At 41.6% G+C, this 25,783-nt stretch overlaps 1 protein-coding gene across 1 annotated transcript in view; it reads right to left on the reverse strand.

Annotated features, from left to right (window-relative positions):
• syt7a (synaptotagmin VIIa) overlaps positions 1 to 25,783 on the reverse strand; it is an 89,815-nt gene that overhangs the window by 50,048 nt on the left and 13,984 nt on the right. Inside the window, exon 2 of the mRNA XM_080504255.1 lies at positions 2,146 to 2,249. Within this exon, the coding sequence (XP_080360381.1) occupies positions 2,146 to 2,249 (104 nt within the window). The remainder of the gene's footprint in view (positions 1 to 2,145; positions 2,250 to 25,783) is intronic.

The raw sequence follows: 25,783 nt of genomic DNA on the forward strand, positions 1-25,783 counted from the left end.
CTTACCTTCCTTTAATCAATCACATTTCATACCCCATAATCACAATGACATGCCTTCTGTCAGAGGTCAGTGTGTTTGATTTGTGTTCTGTTCCCCTCAATGGGGTGACTGGCACTAATGCTGTCTCAGCATAATTTACAGATCCTGGTGAACCTGGTAATGTCAGGGTGATGAATTAATGCGAGCCTGGACTGCTGAATTACTCATGTAAGTTTGAACTTCAGACTATGATATTAAAAAGAGGTCGAATACAAATCAGTCAGAACAGAGGCAGTGTAAGAGGCAATATAACTGGTGAATCTTTATATTAGTGTAAAGTGTGCAATTGTTGCAACCATTAAGTTGTGTTTTTTTCCCCCTGTTGTTAACTCAATAATAACGACCTGTTACTACCATCCAAACTGTGCTGGTAGTGTTTTCTTCTTGCAAACTGACCATCGTAAAATATCAAAAAAGCTCAGTCAACTTAATCTAAGTTTAGTTGAATGTTATTAAAATTATCTGTAATGTGACTAAATCAAATGAGTTATAACAACTTTAATTAACTTGAAAATATTCTTGTTATAACTTTTTGTTGGCATTGGCTGATGATCACTGAGTTGTCTGAATGGTCATATCTTAAATCATAGCAGCCGAACACAAGATGATGAAGCTGACGTCAAATTACAAAGACTCAATGTGTGCAACCTGATCGGACTGGGAGGAGAATGTGACGAAGAGCTAAAAAGAATGAATTGATATTTAACATTGGTTCATATTGATAGCAACTCGTCAGTTGCTAGTTACAAGTAACAAGATTAAACACATAGATCACAACTGTAAAAATATGTGAGTCCCTATCAACAGAAATGCTATGTTTTCATGTCTTCGATGCCTATGAATTATTAAAAATCCCAGCAAAGAAATGTTTATCTTTTAACATCTCAGAAGGTTTCAAGTGAATAACAGTTTAAATCTTGAAATACGTCACATTTTGCAAGAAACCAGGCCCGAGTCCAATGAATTACAACTATGTGAAGTTAGTGAGCATCTCATGGTCATTTAGATTTGTGTTTTGGCTCTTTTGGCTCTCCGTCACTGGACTGTAGTGCTTAACTGTAAGAACCATCAACTGCATGTTACACGTTGATAAATAATGTAAAATATGATAATACATTCATGACAGAGGGCAAAAGGGACTTCAAATCAGACATGGGTGACTCGCAGGTCCTGGGTCTCTTGTGACGAGGGTTCCAATACTTTGCAGCCCGCAAAGCAATTTCTATAATTTGACAAATTATACAGCAGGTTTCACTGCTGATGTGAGAGTGGTTGGATGGATGTATGGATGTATGGATGGATGACAGAAGGTCTATCTCAGCAGGGTGCAGTCTGTCTGTGGTTACAGGAAGAGACAGAAGGGCTTCATAAATCCTACATCAACAGAAAATTTGAAATACGTTCTTCAGGATGTTTGGAGTAATCTCCCTGCAGAGCTCCTCCAAAACCGTGTACAAAATGTACAAAGAAGGAAAGACAGTGTTTTGAAGACAACTGGTCACCAATTGTTTTGGATTGTCTATAATTTTATATTCACTTTACATTGTCTTCATCGGAGAGAAAAACATGAAAAATTGATCAACGGCTTATTTTGAGGGCCTATTCCTTTCCAGCACTTCTTCTCATTAGTACAGAATGTATACCAGCACTGTGTACTCCTGTCATAAAGTGCAAGATCACAATTCCCCCTCCCAGTATTGAAGATACTCACACTGATCAAATCCACCCATCCCTGCTTTAGATATTTGAAAAGGATTTTTCTTTGATACTTCAGTACTTTTTATTATATTCTCTCAGTACTCTTGTATTTGCGATGTTACGAATGCAACAGATCTGAGGCCCTGCTCCACAAGTGCCAACATGTCTTCATTTATAGCTGCCTTGAAACACAAATTTCCCAAACAGAAGAGGCCGCACATAGTATTTGCACAGATTTTCATAATATTTATTTTCACACACTGTCCATTGGGTTGATGTGCTGAAGTGTTATTTGCAAGTAAATCTATGATGCTTGTTAAGGCATTGATTAATAAAGCATATTAGGAAGCATGTGTGTGTGCGCGCGCGCACGAGTGTGCGTGTGCGTGCGTGTGTGTATACACTCACCAGCTTGCGTTGACACCAACCACAGACGCCACAAAGAGCCACCAGCCAAACAGCACACACTGTCACTGCGAGAGAGACCAGGAACACACTGAGGGACACTGAGCCTGTAATGCACACACACATACACAAGGAGGCAAGAAAAAAAAAATGAGTGATGATTTCTTTTCTTTTTTATTGTTATTCCACAAATGGAGGCATTTTCTTTGTCACATGCAAAATAAAAACATTGTAATATTTGCCACAGAGGTGCTTGTGTGAAACAGTAAATCATGTTGTCAAAGGGGCTGGACCCAAAATGCAGCCGGGCCTTTTGACTTCACGTTTAATTGAATAACCAGGCAGAGCTGCCATTTTTACATTCTGTCACGAGGAGCCTAGAAATACAATCTCATCACTACCCCTTCCGTGCCGGAGCATTTCAATACCTTTCCAATAAGAGCTGCAGCCAGGCATCACTCAGTTGCACACACATCACTGTCATGGTGTCACAGCTTGTTAACTGACAGGCTGAGAGTGAAGGGAGGCGGAGGAGAAGGGAGGGGAGGCTGGAGAGGCTGGGGAGGCTGGGCTGACAATACAAGTGAGCTCATGATTAATGGGTATCAGTAGATGCCCAGTGAGAGAGGTGGCTCTGGAAGAGATTCATAAAAAAAACATCATCGACGACCGTCCGCACGTGTCTCAGTGTGTGCGAGGGGGACCGAGAGGATTCGCACATCAACACTCTCAGTTTTAGCTTATACACACTCAAACAATGGGATGGCCTTCACTGCAGAGGATGAGGAAATGGAGCCTTGTGGTGCTTTGATGTTTGCACAGCAAGAAAAATGCTAATGCATTCAAATTCACAATTTCCCTCAAACACATTTGACTCCTAAGTATACAGTGATAAATGAAATCGGAATGGGTTCCGACATGGATCCCACACAAACAATGACAGACAGCCTTCCTTTCAGTCTTCTCACTAACCACTGTCCTCCCCTCTCCCTCTGCTTGTCACAGCTGGCCTTTTCATCTCACTTCTCTATCACATCTTTGCTTTCTTGCCCTCCTCTTCCTTGGGGAGCAGAAGAGCACAGAGAGGTGCTCTGAGAGGAGGGTCAGGTAAACTTGTTTCATATGTAAAATCAGGAAGGCTTCAGCATTATGGCTCACAGGTTTCCTTCAGCCTCAATGGCTGTTTTGAAGGCGATGCAACACCTGAGGCCATTCCAGAAAAGACTCTGCAGACAGTGGAGACAAGACAATAAACAACAGACCTAAAGACTGATAGTTTCTCACCAAAAATGCTTCTACTAAGCTGTGAAATGACTTTTGTGGAACACACGAACCATTTAGGGTTTCTCACAGGAATTTAGAGGATGGAAATGAAATTTATTTTCAAAAATGGATCTAAGGTGGAGAAACCAATTGCAAACATATGCTGGGAAGAACACTGAGTCCTCTAAGAATATATATATATATATATATATATATATATATATATATATATATATATATATATATATATATATATATATATATATATATATATATATATATTGTCTTGTTCTTTTATGTTGTCCTATTTTTAGTCAAAGCACAGAAGCAAATGTTTAATATTCATGCAAACAACTTATAAAAACAAAACTATACACGTGGTCCCCCAGCTGCTTTTCATTCATGTTTGGTGGGTTTATGCTTTAAAGAAGCCCAGCTGCAGATAAGTTGTAAAAGCAGGTTGTATGTTAATCCTAACGTGGCGTGTTTGAGCCCCTAATTCATCTTCTCAATATGACACTGAACCTTACGTTGCTCAAAATACTGTGTGAGCGCCTTGCACTGCAGCTGTTTTTATGAATGAATGGGTGAATGTTAATAACCATGTAAGGCAAATTTAAATGACTAAAGAAATACAATTTGGTGCATAAGTAAAGGCAATAATTATACAATACACATATTAGATACTGTATTGTAGCCATCTTCAAATGGTAAATGCTTGTGTGGTCCATTACACAGTTTTAGTCTCAAAACTATTTGTGCACATAGACAAGGACGAAATGAGGGATCAAACCAGCAACCCTGGGATTGGAAGGCAACCTGGTCTACCACCTGAACCAAGGCTGTCCCCTATTTTATGTTGTTTTAATTCGTATTTGGTTATTAGTTTTGATACACATTGAATAGGACTGAGAACGGATCCATCTCCTAATGGTGTGAAACGTGTTGCTGTCCCATTAAGACAAACTGAATCAACGAAGTCACTGCCTGAATTTAGTACATGTTGAATGCATGCATGTTTGTCTCATCAAACTCTTATTTAGAAATCTGCATATTAACTTGCCAGGAGCCCCCTATGAATCATTTGGACTTTGCAAGACTTCCAGGCTGTGTTTGTTGAACCTTCAGATCAGCAAAGTCCAGTAAAACCAAAAAACAGAGGAAACTTGGACATTTTCCATAAATTACAAGTCATAAATCTGTAGTTAGCAGCTTGGAAGGGAGAAAAATACTCCAAGGAGAAATATAGCTTTCATTTCAGAAGCAGACGGAAACTCTGTGGCACTTTTATCACGTAAGTGATAAAGGAAATAACATGCATCTTTCACGTTATACAGTCCCTTTATCTCCTGACAACAGCAACTGACCCAGATTAAGAAAAAAAAAATCCATCAGACTGATGTTCATCTGATTGGATAAGGTATAGACTTAATAAGCATATTAGTCAATAAGTGTCCTGTTCCATTAATCTCTCATTTATCTTTATCTCCTGTCAGAGTGACTGCTGATGGTGAACAGGCACAATCACGCTGCTGAGCACGATCGGGTCAGTGAAACCCGATGAATCTGTTCATAGACGTTTAAAAATAGACACTACTGTATATGTACTCTGGTGTATTCGTAGAGGTCAATAAAGTGGAGTCCATTAGATTCCATGACATTAGCGAAGGTAGCAATGGATCTTGAACAAAGAGAGCAGGAAGGGTGCTCCAGCTAAGGGCGTTTAGTAGTAGCATCAGTGCTAAGTGGCTCAGTGATGGATGTTTGGACCGGTGGACTGATCAGGTGGATCAGTGAGAACCCGCAGCTGGTGTGCGATTTTACATCTTGTGTCCTCTCCGAAGATCAGAGGGTGGAAAGAGGTGCACGGTTTATGAGCTCTGTCAGTCATGAGGGCTGAGGGACTGAAAGCTTCCACCTAAAAAGCAGCATGCAAAGAGGGAGCTCCAAAACGGCCGGTTGGATTTTTCTTCCTACATCACTGAGTGCATGTTGCCTTTTAGAAATCACAGAGTGCGGTGGTGTGCAGACTGTACCGAGGAATAAAAGTAAGAAAATGCATCGTGTTGAGGTATTAAGGAGATATGCAAATCTTCAGCACTTGGCAGAGGAGAAAAAGAGGCATCATTAGAGTATAAGAGAAGCCTGCACAACATACAGCTCTCAGAGTACACAGGAAATTCGATTTATCTTTTTCCCTTCTTCTGAACATGGCAAAACTTTTAGCTTGAAGAAGTCTGGCAGCTGATACATTAGTAGTAAGATGAAAGACTAAAACAGTGTTTGTGGAATAATGAGACTGTTTCTCTTGAACTTGACAGAAAACAGTTTGGATGTCTTCACTGTATTTAATCAAGTTGTAAAAAACAACATCTTTCCAAGTGGAGGCTCGTCATTCTGATATGAAATGGCACCACTCACTAAAAGTGACAAGTGAGCAGAACAAGCCATTGAACTCTTTGATCAGAGGCCTTTAGAAGTCAGAGCACTCTTGAAAGTCACTTGCTTGTTTCAGATTTCATTGGCTGAAATCTCTTTCATATGCACATAAAAGAGAGAATAAATGGCGTAGGTGCTGGTGTGGGTAGTGACAACAATATTGTAAATGAGCTTGCAGTAGATCTCTTTTACTCAAGACAACAACAAAGACCAAATAACGCAAGAGGTTAACTGCAGAGGGTCAACAAGAGAAGCGAGGACAGAACTTGCCGGACCTATCACATTGCAGAAATATTCAGACGAAATGCTCAGGAGGTTCTACTCTGCATTACATATAGGTGATTTGGTCCACAAGCAGCGAGCTAAGCCAGGCAGAAAGAGACCAGTCCTCAGGGGTAGGAAATTGCTAATTGGACAGGCGTAACTGGAGCAGTGTCCAGTCAGCAAAGCTGCCACACCGCATCTTTATGCTCCAACTGAGGTGGAGAGGGCAGTGCCTCAGAAGCACGGGGTGCAAAAAGCTCATAGCCTAATCGCCACTTCAAAGTGCCCGCTCCTTGTACTGTAGCCTGGGCTCTGCCCTCTTTAACGCCACTGAGCTGCTGGGTAATCCTCAGATGTCACTCAGATGTGTTAACAGTCTGTCCCCTCTGAGTCAGTATCTCTGCATACCAGCAACACATTATTTACTTACAGCGATATATCAATATGGAGCATTTCAAATTGCTTCTATCCACCTTATGACTCAACTCAGCACTGCAAGCTTAATACTTTAGTTTTGCAGGTATGTCCCAGGATGAAAGACTGGCTCGTAGTAAACAGCACATGCACATGAAGGCATTCAAATTGAATATTCCTCCTTTGCCCAGTTGCACCAAATAAATTGTGTGGGAAGAGACAAAAAGTGAGTGTGAGGATATGGATAAAATAACCAATTACCATAGTTCCTGATAAATAACACAATTCTCAAACAAGCTGATGAAGTGACATTTAACGCTGCAAGCTGAAAGCTGGTTGCTGTGAATGTTGTGGCATCCTCAAAGAATGACCCACTGCTATGGCATGTTTCATCCTTTGCAGTGCTTTACTAAAGGGAGCCAGCCTGGCAAGCTTCAATCAGCATTTGCTTGTGACAGATCGCCATTTTTTAGGTAGGATGGGAAACAGATGATTGGCATTCCTCTCCTCCATGAAGACAACAATGTGAACCATTTGGTGGGTGGGTTTTGGCATTTGTCAATTATCTCATAAATTATCCTCTACAATTATGCTCCGAATCCAATTTCCTTTAACGAAATGCTAATTTCATGGCTATAACTTTTAGTTTAAGTAGTTGTTTGTGGGTCAGTCCACACTGAAAACACTGCAGCTTTGTTCAGTATCCATCCTATGGGTGATGGCTTTAAACATTTTACAATGTGCTGTAAAATAAAAATGTATACTTTATATCCCTCCTGTTAAACTTTGAAACCCAAATAATCACTGATTTCTCTTCATAACTGAGGAGAATGCAACAGAACCCAAATGTGCTCTGAAGCTCGGGGAGCACCTTGTGTATCAGCCGTTGACATCAGTGTGTGAATGTCTTTTTTTACGATGCCAGAAGGGGAAGTCCATGTTTGAAGAGTTAACCTAAATTAGCATCTGAATTCTAACAATAAAAACCAATTGTGTGCTTCCGACAGTCTGTTTTATTGTCTACAGATCCCAAAAGCCATTACCAGTATGTACTGTATATTTTACTGTCAAAATAGACAGAATACAGAAAGACCAGCATTCAGCCAAAAATTACTGCTGGAAATGAGACGGCGTGTGCAGTGTTTCAGTTTAGTCAGGTAGTTTATCAAGAATGTTCAGCCTTGCTTTTGTTTTTACTTTAAATACCTCTTTTCAGCTTTTTTTCTCTCTCAGTGTGCTAGTGAAGCAAACAATGCAAGTTGCTTTCCGACTTTTAAAATCAATAAAAAAAAGTACCATATGAAAAAGGTCCATTTACTATTACTGCACGTTACTGTTTCACATTTAAATAATTTGCAGATAGGGCAGACCATTCATTAATCCACTGTTGTACTGGAGAACAACAAAAGCTGAATATATAAGAAATGTAAAAAAATAACAATTGATGCCCATGCACATGTTTACCACTCCTTCTTGATTCTTCACAAAACATCTGTGTCTGCTCACTGTTTGTGTTCCTAAGGTCGATTTTCCGACGTCAGGCTTTTTCTTCTGAATGACTGGCAGAAGACGCTCAGTTCTTGGTTGTCACTTTCTATTACCATGCGACGATAATTGTGACAAACCATACGGACAGCTTAATGTTCAGTGCGATGGATTGCCCATATCAGGCAAGTTGGCAGCAAGAATCAAAGCCAAGTTCTAAAAGGTACAGAGAGCATCCATTTATCAATAAAAACAAGCTGCGTTTTTGTTATTGACAAGAAAATGTGTTTTGCTTATGCAGTTTGTTGTGAATTGAGAAAAAACAGGCATAACGCTGGTGTCATATTTTAATCCCTTGGGGATCCCAGACCATGCTGGACACTGGAGAGACTCATGTGCAAGCGCATCACCGGGGTCTGCAGAGGATCCAGTGCTTTTTATGACAGGTGGGGAGCACATGTGGCGAGAGTGAGTGTCTCTTGCATCCCCTGTAGGCTGCAGGGAGCTTCGCTGGTGCTCTGTCCCCATGTGCTCTCTATGGCTCAGCTGCAGCACTGCTGCGCTGTCACAAAGGCTGCTTCACAGTAAGAGTAACAGGCCTGCCACCCACGTCTGTTCGAGACCGGGGATGAGAACCATCTCAGCCAGTGACACGACAGGCTGGAGTTTGACCAGCAAAACATCACGTGGCACATGCTCGGTGTGCCATCATCCCATTAGCACCTCTGACAGAAAACTCCCAAAAAACTCTGGACTTTTTGTGGAAGAAATAATTAAAGAAGAAATAATGTCTATATATACATTTCCACAAAAACTTTTCTTTTTCCCTATGCATTATGCGTTATACAGTATTTATATCAATCTTCTATGAATCATTTGTATTTTTGTTGTAAACAATCATACATATTTACATTTAGTGACACTAAAATGAATGCATGCCCTTGAGGTTTCAAAACCATGCTCAATTCCTTTCATTCCTCGTGAAAATCATTCCAAAGCAGATTTTTCAATGCTTTTCACAGCGCCTATCAAATATCAGTTTACCTTAATAAGAAAAAATCATCTCCCTTTATTGACAGCTAGAGAAATATCCCCCAAAAGTTCCAAAATACATGCACTTGATTTTGGTCACGCTCATGTGTACAACTATTTCCAATTGTCCAAAAGGTGTCATCCTCTCAGTAAGTCACAACTTTAGCATTATTGTGATCTTTTTTTATTTGTCATAGTCATTAGAATGCAACGATTTTTCACAACAACACAGCACATCAATTGTTCTGCAAACATTTGGAAAATGTACAGAAGCTGCACAATTGAATCAGTTTAATCCCCATTCAACGTAGCAAAAGGTTCTGGCGTGCATGCACTGCTGACAGAGCGTGCCCAGTAAGTATTCATTCACCCAGCATGGGAATATCCCACAAGGCACCAGCTTTGAAAACTCCATATGACAGTGAAATACAAAGAGATTTACCTGGCAGAGACAGGATTAATCAGCATTGTGTTAGTACACCTGGCAAAGACTCAAATGCGATAGGCATTCATTTAAATGTAAAAGACGGTGTGTGTGTGTGTGTGTGTGTGTGTGTGTGTGTGTGTGTGTGTGTGTGTGTGTGTGTGTGTGTGTGTGTGTGTGTGTGTGTGTGTGTGTGTGTGTGTGTGTGTGTGTGTGTGTGTGTGTGTGTGTGTGTGTGTGTGTGTGTGCGCGCGTGTGTGTGAGAGAGGAGAATTCTCCCCTCCATACTACATATTGTACATTACAGGTCCGTAATGTACTTTAGATTCACCGAACGAGTGTATTGACGTCAACTGGAAATGCACTTTACTTATCAGCGCCGTGCTTTTTGTAAATATGCAACGTATTCGTTGAAAATACCCAGCAGCTCACTCACTGTGTGATGCCCATTGAAACGACTGAACAGCTTAACTTCCCCGCAGTAAATATGACTGCATAATGTGGCAAGTATCACTTATTTCAGTAAAAAGGAAAACATCTAATTTGTATATTTCTTTCTGCGACACTAATTCAGATGAGTCCAGAATTTTAACATCGCCTGTTGTTGTTTTTTTTACAGTCTGGATACATAATGTTTACCAGATTATAATCTATTTAGAAGTCATGAAAACACAACAGGAAGTCTGGTATCAGTGTAGTAGAATTGTTTTATTCAAAAAAGGAGATAAAAAAACTATATTTTATATTCAACTCAGTCAGTTCGTTCATTTTGAAGCACATTTTGTTTAATGTCATCATCTCAGTTGGAGGTACAGTAAATGAATATTATCATTCCTCAGTTCTGGCTGAATGAATGATAAAGCTAACATTTTGGTTACATCTATTTCTCCATGTTTTCGATAAGGACTTTATACTGTATGCAGTCTCATTTATCACAATATCTATCAGTGTCTCTGATGTAGTTTTCCTTCCGAGCTCTGCCTCAGAAAGACTGAATTAACTGGCCAGATTAAAATGAATGACTTTCATATATAAGCTACAAAGACACACCACGTTTACTAAAGACTCTGGCTCATATCTTTCTCCAGGCACACTAATACTTGTGTCCATGCCTGGCATCAAACGGACATTAATAATGGATTATGTCCATATATCACAGCTTGCCTCCAAACAGTGCTTTAGAGGAGGTTAACTCGACTGTCTGCCTGGATATCATTTTGGGTGTTGGTGTTTGTCTGCGCAGTTTATCAGTTAATTATCTGTCAGCGCTGAAGAAGTAACAAAGCATGGACTCAACTTGTCATCGGGTCTACCTCTTGACCTGATGTTTCTCGGGGCAGAGTAATCACCACAACCTCTTCAGATTTCACCTCTCTCATTTTTTTCCAAGTGCTCTCCCGACTTTGCTGCTCCGGAGTGTCACACAGGGATAAATGACCGTTATATATTACAGAAACCTGATCAAGCTGAATGAGCTCGTCATGGCCCCCGAGCTTTGGGACATTATGGCTGCTTCACCCACTTACAAACAAGCCATTATTCACCAGTCTCACTGATGCCCTTGACTTTATTGATTTAAGTCCACATGGTGGCTGTTGATACTCTGGAGGTGGACAAGTGTCCATCCCAGTAATGAGCTTGTGTGCTGTAAACTAAGTCAGTCATGACTGTCATTAATCCAGGTTAAGATCCTTTAAATTGCTTGTATATCCAAACATTATTTGTTCGAGGCAGGGTCAGGGCTCCCAATAAACAACACCTCACTAAACTGTTTTACTGCATTCCTTCTCTGCTGCCTTCCATCCTTCCCACATTGCACTCGTTATTACTCAAATCGACCTTTCTATAAAGCCCATTTGCATTCAAGCTTTACATTCCTACACAATGAGAGACTGAGTGAACAGTTCATTATCCTCACTTGATGATCACTGGGGAAGAAAATGATACAATAAAGGCACTCAGTTTTTCTTGTGTTCACTTTCGCCCTACCTACCACTTACCAGCAAAAAGACAGAGAGTCATCTCACAATGTGGAATTGGATTTACTTTGAACCCACACTTGAAAACTCTCAAAACTGTATCTAGTACAGTCACTGGACTCTTCATTAGAGGCACTTGTTATATCTAACATGGTCCAATACAATGGATTTGCTATGAATTGTGCCTTTACACAGCTAATAATGTTGCATTTTGCTCAAGAATGTCAGACAGGTATTCATTTCACTGCATGTTTCATGTTGGGGCTGTAGATCGCAGTAACTTTGAACTGGAGGGCTTTGCATATATACAAGGACACTTGCATATATGCAGTAGATAGCTTGACTAAAGACAAACTGAGTAAAAATGTCAGTTTCATTAACATAAAAGCTTATTTAACAACATGGTATAAGGCAGTGTTTTTCAACCACTGTGCCGTGGCACACTGGTGTTCCGCGAGATATAGTCAGGTGTGCCGTGGGAAATTATCCATTTTCTAAAAATCATTTGCTTTCACAGCCGCTGTCAGCTGTGAGAGCAGTGTGTGCAGAGTAATCATGTATAAATACTCTTCACCAATAGATGGCAATCTATTGGCGAAGAAGTTTGCCGGTGAAATCGAAACTTAACAGACGTCAGTCTCGTTAATCTCCACCACCTGCGGCTGCTCCCATCTTATATCAAAGTACTGTGTCAGTGACAGTGACGGAGAAGTTTTTGAAAAGGAAGAATGCTAACCAGGATATCAGCTCTGTGTTCATCCATCAGGCCCAGTTTTCACACTGAGTGAGTAAAAATTAAAAAAAGAAATTGGGAAATACTTTTTTTCTGTATTGATTTGATTCCTGTTAATAAACCGTTGATGAGAATGACTTTATATTGTTAATATAGGCTACAGAGTTTAAAATTTTAACATTTTCGCGTGGTGGTGTGTCTCCAGATTTTTCCAAACAAAAAAGTGTGCGTTGGCTCAAAAAGGTTAAAAAACACTGGTATAAGGTGACTCACTCATACAAACTAGACGAAACAAATCTTTGTGTGCTCAAGTTATTAACACAGAGATAGTATAAACTCAGCATTAGGTGAACACAATGTCGTACAAATAATCTTATCATTCAATAAACATATCAAATACAGGTATACAGTATGATTTAGTACCGTTCCAGAACAAATAAAAGGTGTTCTTATGTTATAAAGTGAGGGGATTGCAGATTGTCAGAGTTGTTCACTCACTGCCAACCTGAGATCATTGTCTTATAGTGTGTGAAATTTCATGACTGCTATCCATCGGGGTGTCAAACTCAGCTCCTTGAGGGCTGAAGCGCTGCACGTTTTCCACGTCTCCCTCCACTGAATGCCCTGATGGTTCATCACAAAGCCAGATAACAAGCTGCTCATTGCAATCAGCTGTGTTGAAGCAGAGAGACATGCAAAACGTGCAGGGCTGCAGCCCTCCAGGACCGGAGTTCAACACATGTCAAAGCATATCATTTTGAAATGATCCATGTGACAAAGGCACCACACTGGGAAAAATAGCTTGTGGATTCCCACAAAGATAAAATGCCCGATCGCTTCCACATTGTCCAACAACTGAGTATTTTTCCCCCTGTGCTTTAACGCTACTACAATGCCATGATTCTTTCTTAACTTAATTTATTTCTTCTCCTGAAGTGACAATCTGTTAGAAGCATTAGGACATCAGATCTAATACTTGCAAATTAAATATATTGCATTACCTCGCCTGTAACAGAACAAACGCTTTCTTTTGGTTTCCTATCATGTCTTTTGAATGACAATGTGGAATTTAATCCTACATCTCACTGCCTCCCGACGTTGCATCTGTCAGAGTCACAACAGTCCCTAAAGGTCGCAATACATCTTTCTGGCTCCCAAGATTTTCAGTTTAACCTTATGCCACCATATCTACAAGACTCATTCAAAGTAACAATGTAAGCCACTCATCAGGATTGATAACGTTCAAACCTGCAGCGAAAAAAGTGTTTCCATCCTTCAAAGTCTTCAAAAGCGGTCGACCTTTTATCGAGATAGATAATGTGTCTCCATCACCCCACGCTGCTTAAAAGTTAAGCTCAAATGTCCTGTTAACAAACACTGCACTCTTACTTTCTACACCAGGGGTGGGCAATCCTGGTCCTCGAGGGCCGCAGCCCTGCACGTTTTAGATGTCTCATCACATCAATACAGCTGACAGCAATTAGTGGCTCCTTGTCAAGCTTTCTGCAGAGCCTCATCATGAAAACAGGTGTGTTTGAGCAGGGAAACATCTAAAACGTGCAGGACTGTGGCCCTCGAGGACCAGGATTGCCCACCCCTGTATACACCCATAAGGTTTTTTGCCATGTTGTCATGTGTACCTGTCGCTTCAACGCTTCAACACCAATACTCCCTGACATAACCTGAAGGGGCTTCTTCACTCAGCAACAGTCATTCAAAACAACCGTTCATCTTCTAAATGTAGTTTATCCTGACTGCTCCATCGCAGGATCAAAACACCATATCTTGTCTGTTTGATCAAACAAAAAACAATATTACATAAAGTAAGTTTGACTATAAAAAAAATAAACAATAGCCACCATAATGATGGAGACTAAAGAAAATTGCAGAAACCATCTCTGGGATTTTAATTAAGTGCACTCTGCTGTTTGAACATGAATGACAGTGGCTAACATGGACGAACCTGTACTGCAGTCAGTCTTTGGAGGGCAATTGCAGGATTTTTGATTCAGCTTGAGGGAGCTGTCATGTTCGCAAAGTTGTTTTTTTTTTAATATTCATTAACAAATCTTAATCAAAACTACATTTTTACAGTGTCATTTTGTCATGCCAAACACTTGCGCTGGCTCCTCTCACATTCTACACCCCAGGTTCAATCTCCATCACCCTCCTCTGTGCTCTGCTGTAATATATACAGTAGATGTATATATATATATATATATATATATATATATATACATTCATTCGGCACTTGACAGCTTAAGCATAGCAGTATGGGGTGGGAACACGTGAAAGTTCGGGATGTGAGGAAACCATCAAAGGGCAGAGAAAACAGTGCAGGAAAAAAAGTAGAGTGGGAGTGAGGGAAGAGGAACTCAACTGAAATGCTATTGAGAAGCAATTTGTGAAGGTTGTGCATATGCATACAGGTCTACAGTCCCCATCTGCCCACATCATCAGCTCACTGCTGGTGACATCAACCAAGATAAAAGGGTCTCGGATGCTCCAGATGCATTGTGTGGGTGGCATTATAAAACCTAATCCAAGTCCAAGTCAATTGTATTTGCCTTAGGGTACAGAGCCGCATGCTTTCATTGTGTGCATCTTTATATCTTTCTGCAATATCCAGTGCTTCTTTTCACGTCAAAAACATTAGCCTAAATAGTCACCCTTTGAAAACTGGGAAAACAATTATTAAGGGTGTAATTACAGTATTGGCAGGACAAGTGCAAGTTTAATTGAATGACAGCTAAATGACAGTCAGATGACAACGAAGCAGCCTCGTCTCCACATATCCGTTATGGTTTTTATAAAATCCCATCACGCAACTGCACAAAGGAGCTGAGCTCAAGGCGTTTGCATGATTACTCACGGCCAAAACAGACACACATGTACTGAGCAAACTTCATACAAAACTGCCAGGCAGTCTCTATATGTCATAAATGAATTAATTTTGATTCATGACTATCTGGAAGCCTTTACCTTTGCATTCATTCAATTAAAGGCTGGTTGTAAAAATCTCTTTATTACCTGTCTGGACAGACCTGGTAGTAAAAAAAACCCAGCATAGTGTAGCCTCTTGCCAGAGGTTAAAGTATTGATTTGACCACAACCCAGTCGATGTCGTCCACATTTAGACTCCATTAAAAAAAAGAAATTAAAGAAAACACTAGAAGGCAGACCTATGGTGACCCAAGGCCGTTGATGCAGGTCTGCCTGAATTTGTGCTCGTTTATGATGCTTTTCCGGGAGTTGAATCCTCACGTTGACGGGCGACAAATAAAGTGTGATGAATGACCCAAACCTTTCCCAGAACTAGTGTAAACAGTCCATTCAAGGAAAGAGATGTACAGGTTCCACATTAGCTAAACGAGGGAGTGTGAAATGTTACTTCACAAGAAATAAAGGGTTGTTTTTCGGGGGGTTTTATGTGTGCAACAGGCTGCCAAACTCTAATTTGCTCTGTCACAGGAGTGCAGAGGGAAACGGTGTAATTCCACTGCAGGGTGCATTATATTTGTTCACTGACTGCTGCTCTCATCTGATGGAACAGAGACTATCGCCCCTTGTGTGACCACCTTCTCCCCCCAGGTGACCTTTCTTGTCAGCGAGCTGTGCATTAACAGTAAAGCAACACTATGGGCGAAGTGATCCTGTCCTCGTCGGTGCTGTGGACTGAGCGGAGGCCCCGGGGACGACGATGTGTTGGCTCCGTGTCAGGCGGAGATTTAAATACCCCTCTGCTTTTAGACTCCAGCTGGAGCGACACCACAGAAAATAACCCTCATTAGCATCCACCAATGTCAAAAGAAGGACAAATTAGAGTAATGGAATATATCCTATAACATCTACAGTACTTTTTAATGCATTTGCTTCCTCTGACTCAGAAGTCAGTCGGTTCCAGCAAACACATTTCATAATTGAAGATAAAAGTGAATATGCTGCACATTTCACTGAATTAAGTTTTAAATTTGAGAGGCAGGGACATCATTTGCAGCTCATAAGTACGGGGTCACTTTTGGAAAGGCCTTGAGCACTCCTGTCTGTTGCTCGACTGCTCATTGATGTGTTTGCTTGTATAACTGTCAACAATTTACAGCTGGATAGTACCTGTCAGATTGAGACTTATTGACGATGCAGCTGCTTGTTTGCAGCAGGATACCATCAAGAGCTCATGGGAAATATAGTTTTCCACATCTACCGATCGTCATGGCCTTCACTTCTGGAGGCAGCAGTCTGTAATTTCCCCTCCACATTAAGTCAATTACACAGCACCTGAAGACATTTTAGTCGAACATCACAATGTAACAGCACCTATTAATTCTTTCACATGAGCTCATTAATAGTAACTTCTGAAGCAATACAAGCTTGACATTCAGAGAGGCAGTGTTGATGCAGTCGATATCTTCTCCATATTCACAGCACAAAAAAGAAATGAAAAATGTAAATTTGATAGATTTTTTGTTGTTGTAACAATGGGTTTTTTTCTGAACAAATCATTTAACATCCTAAATCCTCTTTATTTTCATGTTAAGTGGTGTAAAAAAAAAAAAAGGAAACAACTTTTTCCACTTTCATGACTATCAGGGTTATTCTCATGAAAGGTTTGCCAGACCTTTCCCAGCTAATTGAAATATTTAATCGTATTTGATGGATTGGATAGTGAGCCCTAAGAAACACAACATAATGGCCAATTTACAAATATTAAATTCATTTCACCAGCCTCAGTAGCATTTTGGGGGACCATATATTGATCTTCCATAATATCATTACTACTCGCAGGTAAAGTAAAATAAAAACAGATCATATATTGATTATAGTAGTTAGTAGGTGGAGGTTAGGGTTAGGGCTAGGATTATCCCGGACAGGACAGCTTACACTGAGAAGTCCAGAGCAGGTCAAAATATTTGGCAGGTACACAGCGACGACACATGAACGATCATCCTCAAACCCGTCACCAGACTGCTCACACAGCAAACTGCTGCAGGATGGATGACATTCTTGCGAGCAGCATTATTGGCAATTCAGCCGGAGTAGATGTATTGGTCACTCTGACACGAACAGCACATCGCAAGTTGATGAAGTGTTCAGTGCGGTGGGGATCATGACTGCTGGTGAGCAGCCACACTATCCTCCTCCTCATGCTATATTGTGTAATTATCATAGAGTTCCTGAAACGATCCAATCTGGCCATCATGGTTGATCATATATGACATGCGCACTAAACATGCCACAGCACATAGCCTTATTGTTCGAACTTGTGGCTGCCTTCACTCCGTACTCACAACACATTGGACTGGCACCGCAACAACGCCACCTCTCCGGTCTGATACAGTGCAGCTCGTTTCTGATCTGCACCAGAGTGCAAGTGTCGAGTTCCCACCAAACCCGTCGTACTGTACATAGTATCAAAACGTGGGTCAGACAAAAAAATTTACATGTAGTGAAACATACTTAAATGTGGAGTCATAGGATTGTTTGAAAAGTCCCATGACAAAATCCCTCAGCATTTAAATTGCTTTCAGTGATGACAGGCCTCAATTGTTTGCACCTGGATGTACCAGAAGCTCAAATCGAGTCTGCCAGTGTTTCATGGACTCACCCCACGTACTCAACTCTGCTGCTCATCCTACAAATGTATGTTTCTTACAGATTTGGTGCCATTTAAAAGGGAAATAAAAAAAGGCTTTACAACAGTTCACCATTTACTGCCAAGATGAATTGTTACAACAAAGGAGTGATCGCTTAAAACCAAATTCCCTTAACTTTCGTATTTGCGAGTGACTATAACACTTGCTACTGCATGCAATGTCAATGTTTGTCATTACTATCAATACAGTGAAGATTTCCATCTGGCTGGCAGGCCAGTGGAGAAATAATAGCAGGTTTGGCTGCCATTAAGCAGCCTGATACACACACACAGTGCTCTCACACCTACTTGACATTATCACCCTAACATCATGACAAGGATGTCATTTGGATAACTGTTGCTGGCATAACTGAGGACAGAAAATAATAGAGGGAGTGTCAGTTCAGGATGGAGATGAATTAGGAGCGAGAAAGAGAAGAGCTTTAAGTTATTACTGAAAATCACAGCTGATGTCTCTTCTGGCTGAGTAATAATGAGCCGCACAGTGTTTCAGCCTGAAATATACAATTAAATGTGGGAAGCGGAAGTGCACTGCTTTCCATCGCTCTCTCAATTTACTTGACACCCTCTTGAGGGTGAACAATACTGACCTGGCCACATACAAACTACGTTGTCACAAACAATCTCGCTTGCATCGCGGCTGATATTTATTGTAATTGGAATGGAAAACAAAACCTCCAAGCAAACTTGATCCGTGCTTGATTAATTAACTTGCTTCAAGGAGCTATGATTCTCATCTTGTGTAATGGGCCAGATGGAAGAAGCAAAGAACAACCGCTGCTGTCGAGGGAGCCTCTCAGCCTCGTGTCTCTATAGGGTCGGTTTGATTGCCAAAAGGACAAAGAGGGCACTTGTGTGATTTGTATGCAACCTGGTTTTTTTTGCCCCCGTCAATCAGGAGCTTGCAAGAACATGAGAAAGTGTTTCAAAAGGAGGGGATTTCTGTTAGATCACAGCCAAAGTAGTGGCAGAAATTAAACTGTTTATGAAACCAACGCCGACATGCTGCAAGAAGACATAACATCATACTTGGCCAATTTACAAGTCCGTCATTGTGACAGTGCTGCTCAAGTCATGCTGCACCACAGTGAATAGAAAGGCGGACTTAGAACTGCTCAGCATTCTGCTCAAGGACACTTCAGCACAAGCAGTGATGGGGACTGAGCCAACCTTGAAGTTTAGAAGACAACTGGCTCCTCCATATGAGCCACAGCTGCCCGGTTGTTAAGTATGCCTATATAGGCATTGCGTCATTCTGTTGGTCAGTTATTTCATCTTGATTCAAGTTGGAACGACTGGGCAACAACCAGATGACTTGTGATGCATTTTAGCTTGGACATATGTGTTCCCAGAGGAGACTGACTGGGTTCTTACTGTTGATGTCTGTCTGTACTTAAGTGCAGCTTTGGAGACTTGTTTGGCTATCTGTAGATCACCAATGTGGTCAAAAAGCATTTTGTCAAAGGTAATGTAATTTGAAATGAATGTACCCTAAGAGAAAGAATTTAAGTTTGTTGGAAAAGTACAATGAATACTGAATCATGTATTTAAAAGTGCCGCAAATATTTTGAGACGAAGACGAATGCTTCCATTCAGGAAAATAAGCATTAAAGTTATTGGAATGGTTTAGCAGGAATCTCTATCTTTAGCCATAGAAATATGTAAAGTGGCTCATGCAATTTCATTCAAAACACCCAGTGAAACACAGATGAAACATATGGTTTGGGGAGGGAGTATTTTAATGTGTGTCTTTGCTCATTTGTTTGATTGTCTGAATGCGGCTGTGGATGCGGAGTGAATCACCAGGCTGTGCCGGAGGATTCCTGTGTGGGTTTGCTCTCACAGACAATGGGACCGGAGACAAGGGAGGAAGAACAGGAGGAAGAACAGGGGCGTGAGGCTTGCAACAATTTGTGCTTCCCCTCTGGATTTTTATACCCCTGTCTAGATAAACTGTGACACATCCACAGCACATATGATTGAACAGTGGAGTAGTCATAAACAGAAGATGTAATAATATGCAAAAGGTTGGGGTGGGGTGGGGGGGGGGGGGTCTCTAAATGTCAGATCTTTTTGCATCTGACCTGCAGAGATTGAGCAAACCTTTGCTCAGAAAGCAGCACCCAAAATAGGATTAGTCCAGAGCAAGTAAGGAAAAAAATATACACAGAGCACTGCCAGGCTGCCCTACCTCCAGGCTGTGCTAGTTGGGGGCTGGCAGACTGTAGAGGCATTGGGGGGGGGGGGGGGGGGGGGACTATGCGTATGGCTGGCTGTGGCCACGGTTATGCAGCCTTCCTGGAGGAAGACAGTGAGCGAGCATGGGCAAGCAGGCCTACAGATGCTCAGGGCTTTTCATTAGTGCCCTCTTCACTGCAAAGCCAAAAAAGAACCAGGCATGGCTTCCGCATTACGCAGATCACCCCCTCCCTAAAACAACTGTGAATCTTTTAGCACTTCTTTACAGGCAGTTATGATTGCCAAGTGGGTTATTTTTTCATAAAAAAAAAAATAAAATAGTAATGTAGTTTATAGTCTGTGGACTGTATATTCTATTTTCTCCAGCTTAATGGCTCTGACAAATCATCCTCGGCCCAGTTGCTGTGGCTGGAGGCCCATGATCCTGTCAAAGGACAGCCATTCCACATGTACTTCATGCAACTGGCTGTGTGTCTGGTGTGAGCTGCCACTCGCCATGACGACATTGCTTCCTGGAACACTTTCTCTTTTTTCTGATCTGTGGGAAACTGCAACCGCTGCTGAATGGAAAAACACATTTGTGCTTAGCCACAGATCTACTCTGGAGACAAGAAATAGTGTTTACTATCTCCCCCTCAGGAACTGATTTCAAAACAATGTCCACAAACAAACAACTTGTCATGCTAAATGCATGTTGTACAGAGTTGAAGTTGACCCCACGGCTCTCGCATGCAGTCAGAGAGGCATTTGCTTTCACACTACACTGAATATGCAGTCACATGCATCACTGACCATCGCTGAATGCTGTTTGAGCAATTTGATCGCAGGAGATCCTCAAAGCTGTTTTGGAGCAATTACACCTGGATTGAGAGCTGCTCACTGATCATTGGATCAACAAACACACGATTTAGTTGGAAACCCACACAGAGCTTCAGGGAGGAGCGCTCATCCAAACACTCTTGCACATTGCCCAATTTTCTAGAACCTTTTTGGAAGTAAATAGGAAAAGAGAGCCCAGCATTTCTTGTGAATCAGTCTCCAACTAAACAATCAAGAAATCAAATCAAAAGAAGAAATTAAAGCAATAGTTACATTGGACTCATTAGGAAATTTCCTTTTAATTTACACCAAATTAAATTATTATTTGAAACAGCTTTTGTTTTACGAGGTTGGTAGCATGCCTGCTGCACTCCGCCCATGTGACCACTGAGGCAAAAAGTGCAAATCACACAGAATTTTGCTGAAAAGTCAGGGCTGTACTTCTTATGGACTAACAATTATCAGAATATTTATTGTTTGGTTTGTTTGGGGTAATTTTGAGTGATTTCTAATGTGCAAAGGAGACATGGGGTGGCTGCAAATAGTTAGTATTGACACCAGCACATTTCCCTCTCAACCTTCTCGCTCACAGACTTTCCTGTTGCTGTAATTGGGGAGAGTTCTTCCATATGCCTTTGGAAGAAAGGAGGAAAATGTCATTTGTCAAGTGAATGTCACCTCCCCCAATGTTAGCCAGACTAGTCAATTAGTAGTGACTTAATTAGACAGGACTTCCTTATACATCACTGTAGATAGAAGATCAGCACTCAACAAGTGAAGAATTAAATGTAAGCGTTGCATCTTAACACCAATCAACACTGTCCTAAAGCCACTGCAACAGCATGACAGAATGAATGCACGCAGTTTCATTTCTTTCTCCATCAGTGCACACAGTAATAACCTCAGGTCAGAGCTATGAAAATGGTCACACGCTCCAGTATAACCACTCTGGTTACTCTGAAAACCAGAACAGCAGATGATCTGGTCAGTACGACTGACATTGTGTTTTTTACGCTTTCACGGCAGGACACTCAGAAGATTTGCTGTCACACAAGAATATTCCCACATATTCAAACTGAAATGAAATAATAGCGCTGGATGGACTAAAATGCAAAATTATTGTGCAGCCGATTTAAAAATTACACTTCACTTATGAAGAATTGTTCAGGTTTCCTGAAAGTCAATGGAAAATCTTTTGCCTTTTTTTCCCCATCGCTGCTATTAATTTGTCTCTTTTTTGAGCCACTGCTCTTCCTAAATCTACCTCACACCAGATACCTGGGTTTGTGATCTCTGGGTAGATAATACACTAACAGGAGGTATTTTATGGTCCGAGTCCATACTGTCAGATCTGTCTGGGGCACATTACAGAAAGTGCTGCTTGCAAACAGTGGTTAATAAACACTGGGAAACAGAGCACAGCAGGCGGCGTGCAGACATACAAGAAGCAGAAGAGGAAAATGGAGCAGCCAAAAGGACACAAGATGCATTTTCACTGAGCCACCCGAAGCTATTCTCAGCTCACACTACGCGTTCCCCTCCTCTCCGAAACATCATCAGTTCCTCGGCCATTCTCTTTCTGTCTCCATCCTGCAAGTTGGAACATTTCAAAGGTAATCGAAACTAATAATGACCATGAGTTTATGAGATGCAAATAAGACACAGAATTAAATATTTAATACAAATAGCCTATTACTATGTATTAATATTTTAGGAGAGTTGAGTGGGGGGGTGGACATGACTCTGGAATGTGGATCAAAACAGAGGTGTGTGCAAAAGCTGTCTGCATAGAATGCTAATATTCCCACTGTGATTAGACCAGGCCCCGTTTCTTAAACTAAAGACACCAGCTTATGTCAGAAGTTGAAGCAGTGACAGTAAATACTGCTGTTACATTACATATGCTCCATTGTTTACAGTGTAGGTGTGTGCTTGTGTAGCATTAGGCACTATAGGTCCATGTATAGGCTCTGCTGTATAACCTTGAGCGATTCATGTTTTATACATGAACCTTTCTTGGTATGTCTCATGTCTATAGACCCTGCGTGAATAGTCCTTAATGAGGTTTGTCAGGCGCTTTAAGAAGGAAGAAGACTGTTGGAAGAAGCTGGGAGCCACATGCCTGTCAATCCTCAGCCATGTCTGATGTGCAGTCATTGTGTGTTTCCCTCAGAGCCTGTTCAGTGGGGGATCTCAGATTGCAGCAATCATCAAATATTAACTGTGATTTTTAAGCAACGCTACTTCTAAAACAATCCTAATTATGAACACCCTCCCTGTCGGCCGTCAGTTTCTTCCAGCTGTTCTCATGCACTCATTTTACCTTCTCTGATTGCACGCTCAAAGCTTATTCTTCCCCATTTCTTGTTTTTGCTAATTTCTCCACACTTTCCACTTATCTCCTCTCTCTGTTGCACTGTAATTAAGCAGTGTTGTGGTGTTGTTGTTTTTTTAAAGAGGGCAGCCAACTTTGACACTAGTGAGGAACATATATACCCCAGAGGAAGATAGTGTGAAAAGCAGATAGTACAGCATCCAATGTATACACGATCCCTTTACGGTAGTTCATTGACTGAGAGAGGAGCTCCACTGTCTCGTTAAAAGAGAACAGACTGTCAAACCAGTCACCATCCTTCTCCAGAGGAAAATCACATCGAGGACAACATATTTTAAGCACAATTGGTCTCATGCTGCAGCTGACAAACATTATCACCCAGGATGGCCCATCACCACGGGCAGGACGTGCCGCGGAGTCACAGCACGCAGGATGATACCATGACAATTATCATATAGTGGTTTTAGGCATTCAGGCTTCTTGTTTTGATTATGTAATCACCATGCTTATTTTGGTGGTGAGTGAGCGCAGCTGAATCACAGAGCATTCTGGGAGCTCTCTGTTTGACCTGCGTGTTTGTTTTTCCGGGCTGCGCAGCAGGATCCAGCCTGTGCCCAAATATCCTGAGCGCACCGAACACACCACGGACTGGAAAGTCAAGATTTTTCTGTTTACACGTGCAAATGCGTGTCTGAGGGCATTTGAGCGTATGCCAACTCTGTGGGCAAATAGACTCCGAGAGTGAGTGACCAAATATTGAAATATCACCCAATGTCAAGAGTATTGGAGTGTATAATTCTTCGCCTTTTATGACTCATTAAGGGTATCAGCGGCCCCTCCCAAGCCTGAGAGCCATAATCACTGAGAAGGGTCTCAGGGCGGTTGGCATTAATCAATGAGCGTTGCATACATGAAATACGATCTGTGGATTTCGAAAAGGCCTGCCGTCCCTAATCGTGAGGGAGAGAGGGAGGGGGGGGGGGGGGGGGGGGGGGGTGGGAGAGAGGGAGGGAGAAAGATTTTTCTACTGAATATCAATTGTATGTACCAGTGGCACAAAAGGCACATTTCAGCTCTGTAGCCCAGACCAATCAGAAATGTACTGCTTGGACGAGCCAGCCCAATCTGGTGTGTCTTAGCTCTACTGAGTCCAGGGGCTGAGCTCTCTCAACTCACTCCCATGCATGCACAATTGCTCGCAAGCAATTCATTGTGCCCTTCCAGCTGCACCAGTTCACACCGCTGCCAAGGCAAACATAGGATGATGAGCTTGTGACAAAGAAAAAAAATAAAGTTAGATGGCTGGTGGGGTGTTCAAGAAGAGCAACAAAAACAGTAATCCAGGTCGTTTTTGGAGATAGAGTGGGAGGAAGAGTGAGTGAACAAAAATATGAATCTACCCACTGTTGGTATCTGCAGTTTGGTGTTCTTGCGCTCACAAAAGGTACTTTCAAGTAAGATATTCAGCTGATCTCTAATTTCTCATCAGTCTGCAGCCTCAAACACACCCACAGAAACACATTTCTCCACATCCTAATCAGTGTGTAAATTTGTATTTGGCATATTACAATGTTTAGGAATGGCAGTGTGTATTTCTATTGTTTTTGTCAGGTTTTCCCTCTCATCTGTCCCTCCTGCCTAGGCTCATTACTCCTGTTCCGCCTGCTCCTCCTCCTGCTCCTCCTCTTCTCTCGTCATGCTTCCAACCTTAAACTGAAAATGGCTAGGTGCACAGATTGCAAAGCAAAAGCAAAACAAAGTAGGTATGCTTGTGTCGACTAAAATTTCACATTTTGAGAAATGGGTTATTCACAGAACTTTAAAAAAAACAGTGAGACTAGAGATGATAACAATATGAGTAATCAGCTGTTGAGCTTCTTGATGACCCAGCCTGGCCATGCAGAACAATGGCTCTATCTTCTTTATCATCTATAAATACATGAGTGTCTTTGGACTGATCCTGATGCAGCCACAAGCTGCTAATGCATAAGAATAAAGCAAGGACACGGCGAGTGTTTGCTGCCATCTCTGGCATTTTAACCTCACACTGTCAAATCTGCCTCTTTGGCTCAAGCGCAGGGGAGACAGAGCAGGACGGCTGATCCATCATTTATTCTGGCTACAGCTATGGAACACTGAGGGGACTTAATCCAAACAGAGGGCCTACCTATACAGCTAGATAAGACGAACAGAGGAAAATATCCCTTGCCCTGCTGGTCACCACTCAAGCAGGGTATGGGAAGATGAAACGGAGGAAGCGGGAGCGCGGGAGAAGTGCTCAGGCAGCCAAGCTGAGGAGATGGCACTCACACAGTCCAATCTGTCAGTCTGACTACCTTGCCAGATACAGGGTGGCACACACACAATCACACACTTTTTTTTTTTTCTCCTTTTGCTAAATACCAAGAAACAGTGTGGCTACACGCACAAACGCGCACATTAATGCTCTAGCACACACACCAAGTTGCAGAACACCCTGTACTAAAGCACACAGCATCACACCCCTTCTTTATACCACTCATCTTTGAATAGAAAAAAAAAACAGGCAATTTTCTGTTTTAGCAAAATTCCCCTCTCACTGTCAACACCTGTGGTAAATTTACTG

Source organism: Blennius ocellaris (assembly GCF_963422515.1).
Source record: "Blennius ocellaris genome assembly, chromosome: 11".
Lineage (NCBI taxonomy): Eukaryota > Metazoa > Chordata > Actinopteri > Blenniiformes > Blenniidae > Blennius > Blennius ocellaris.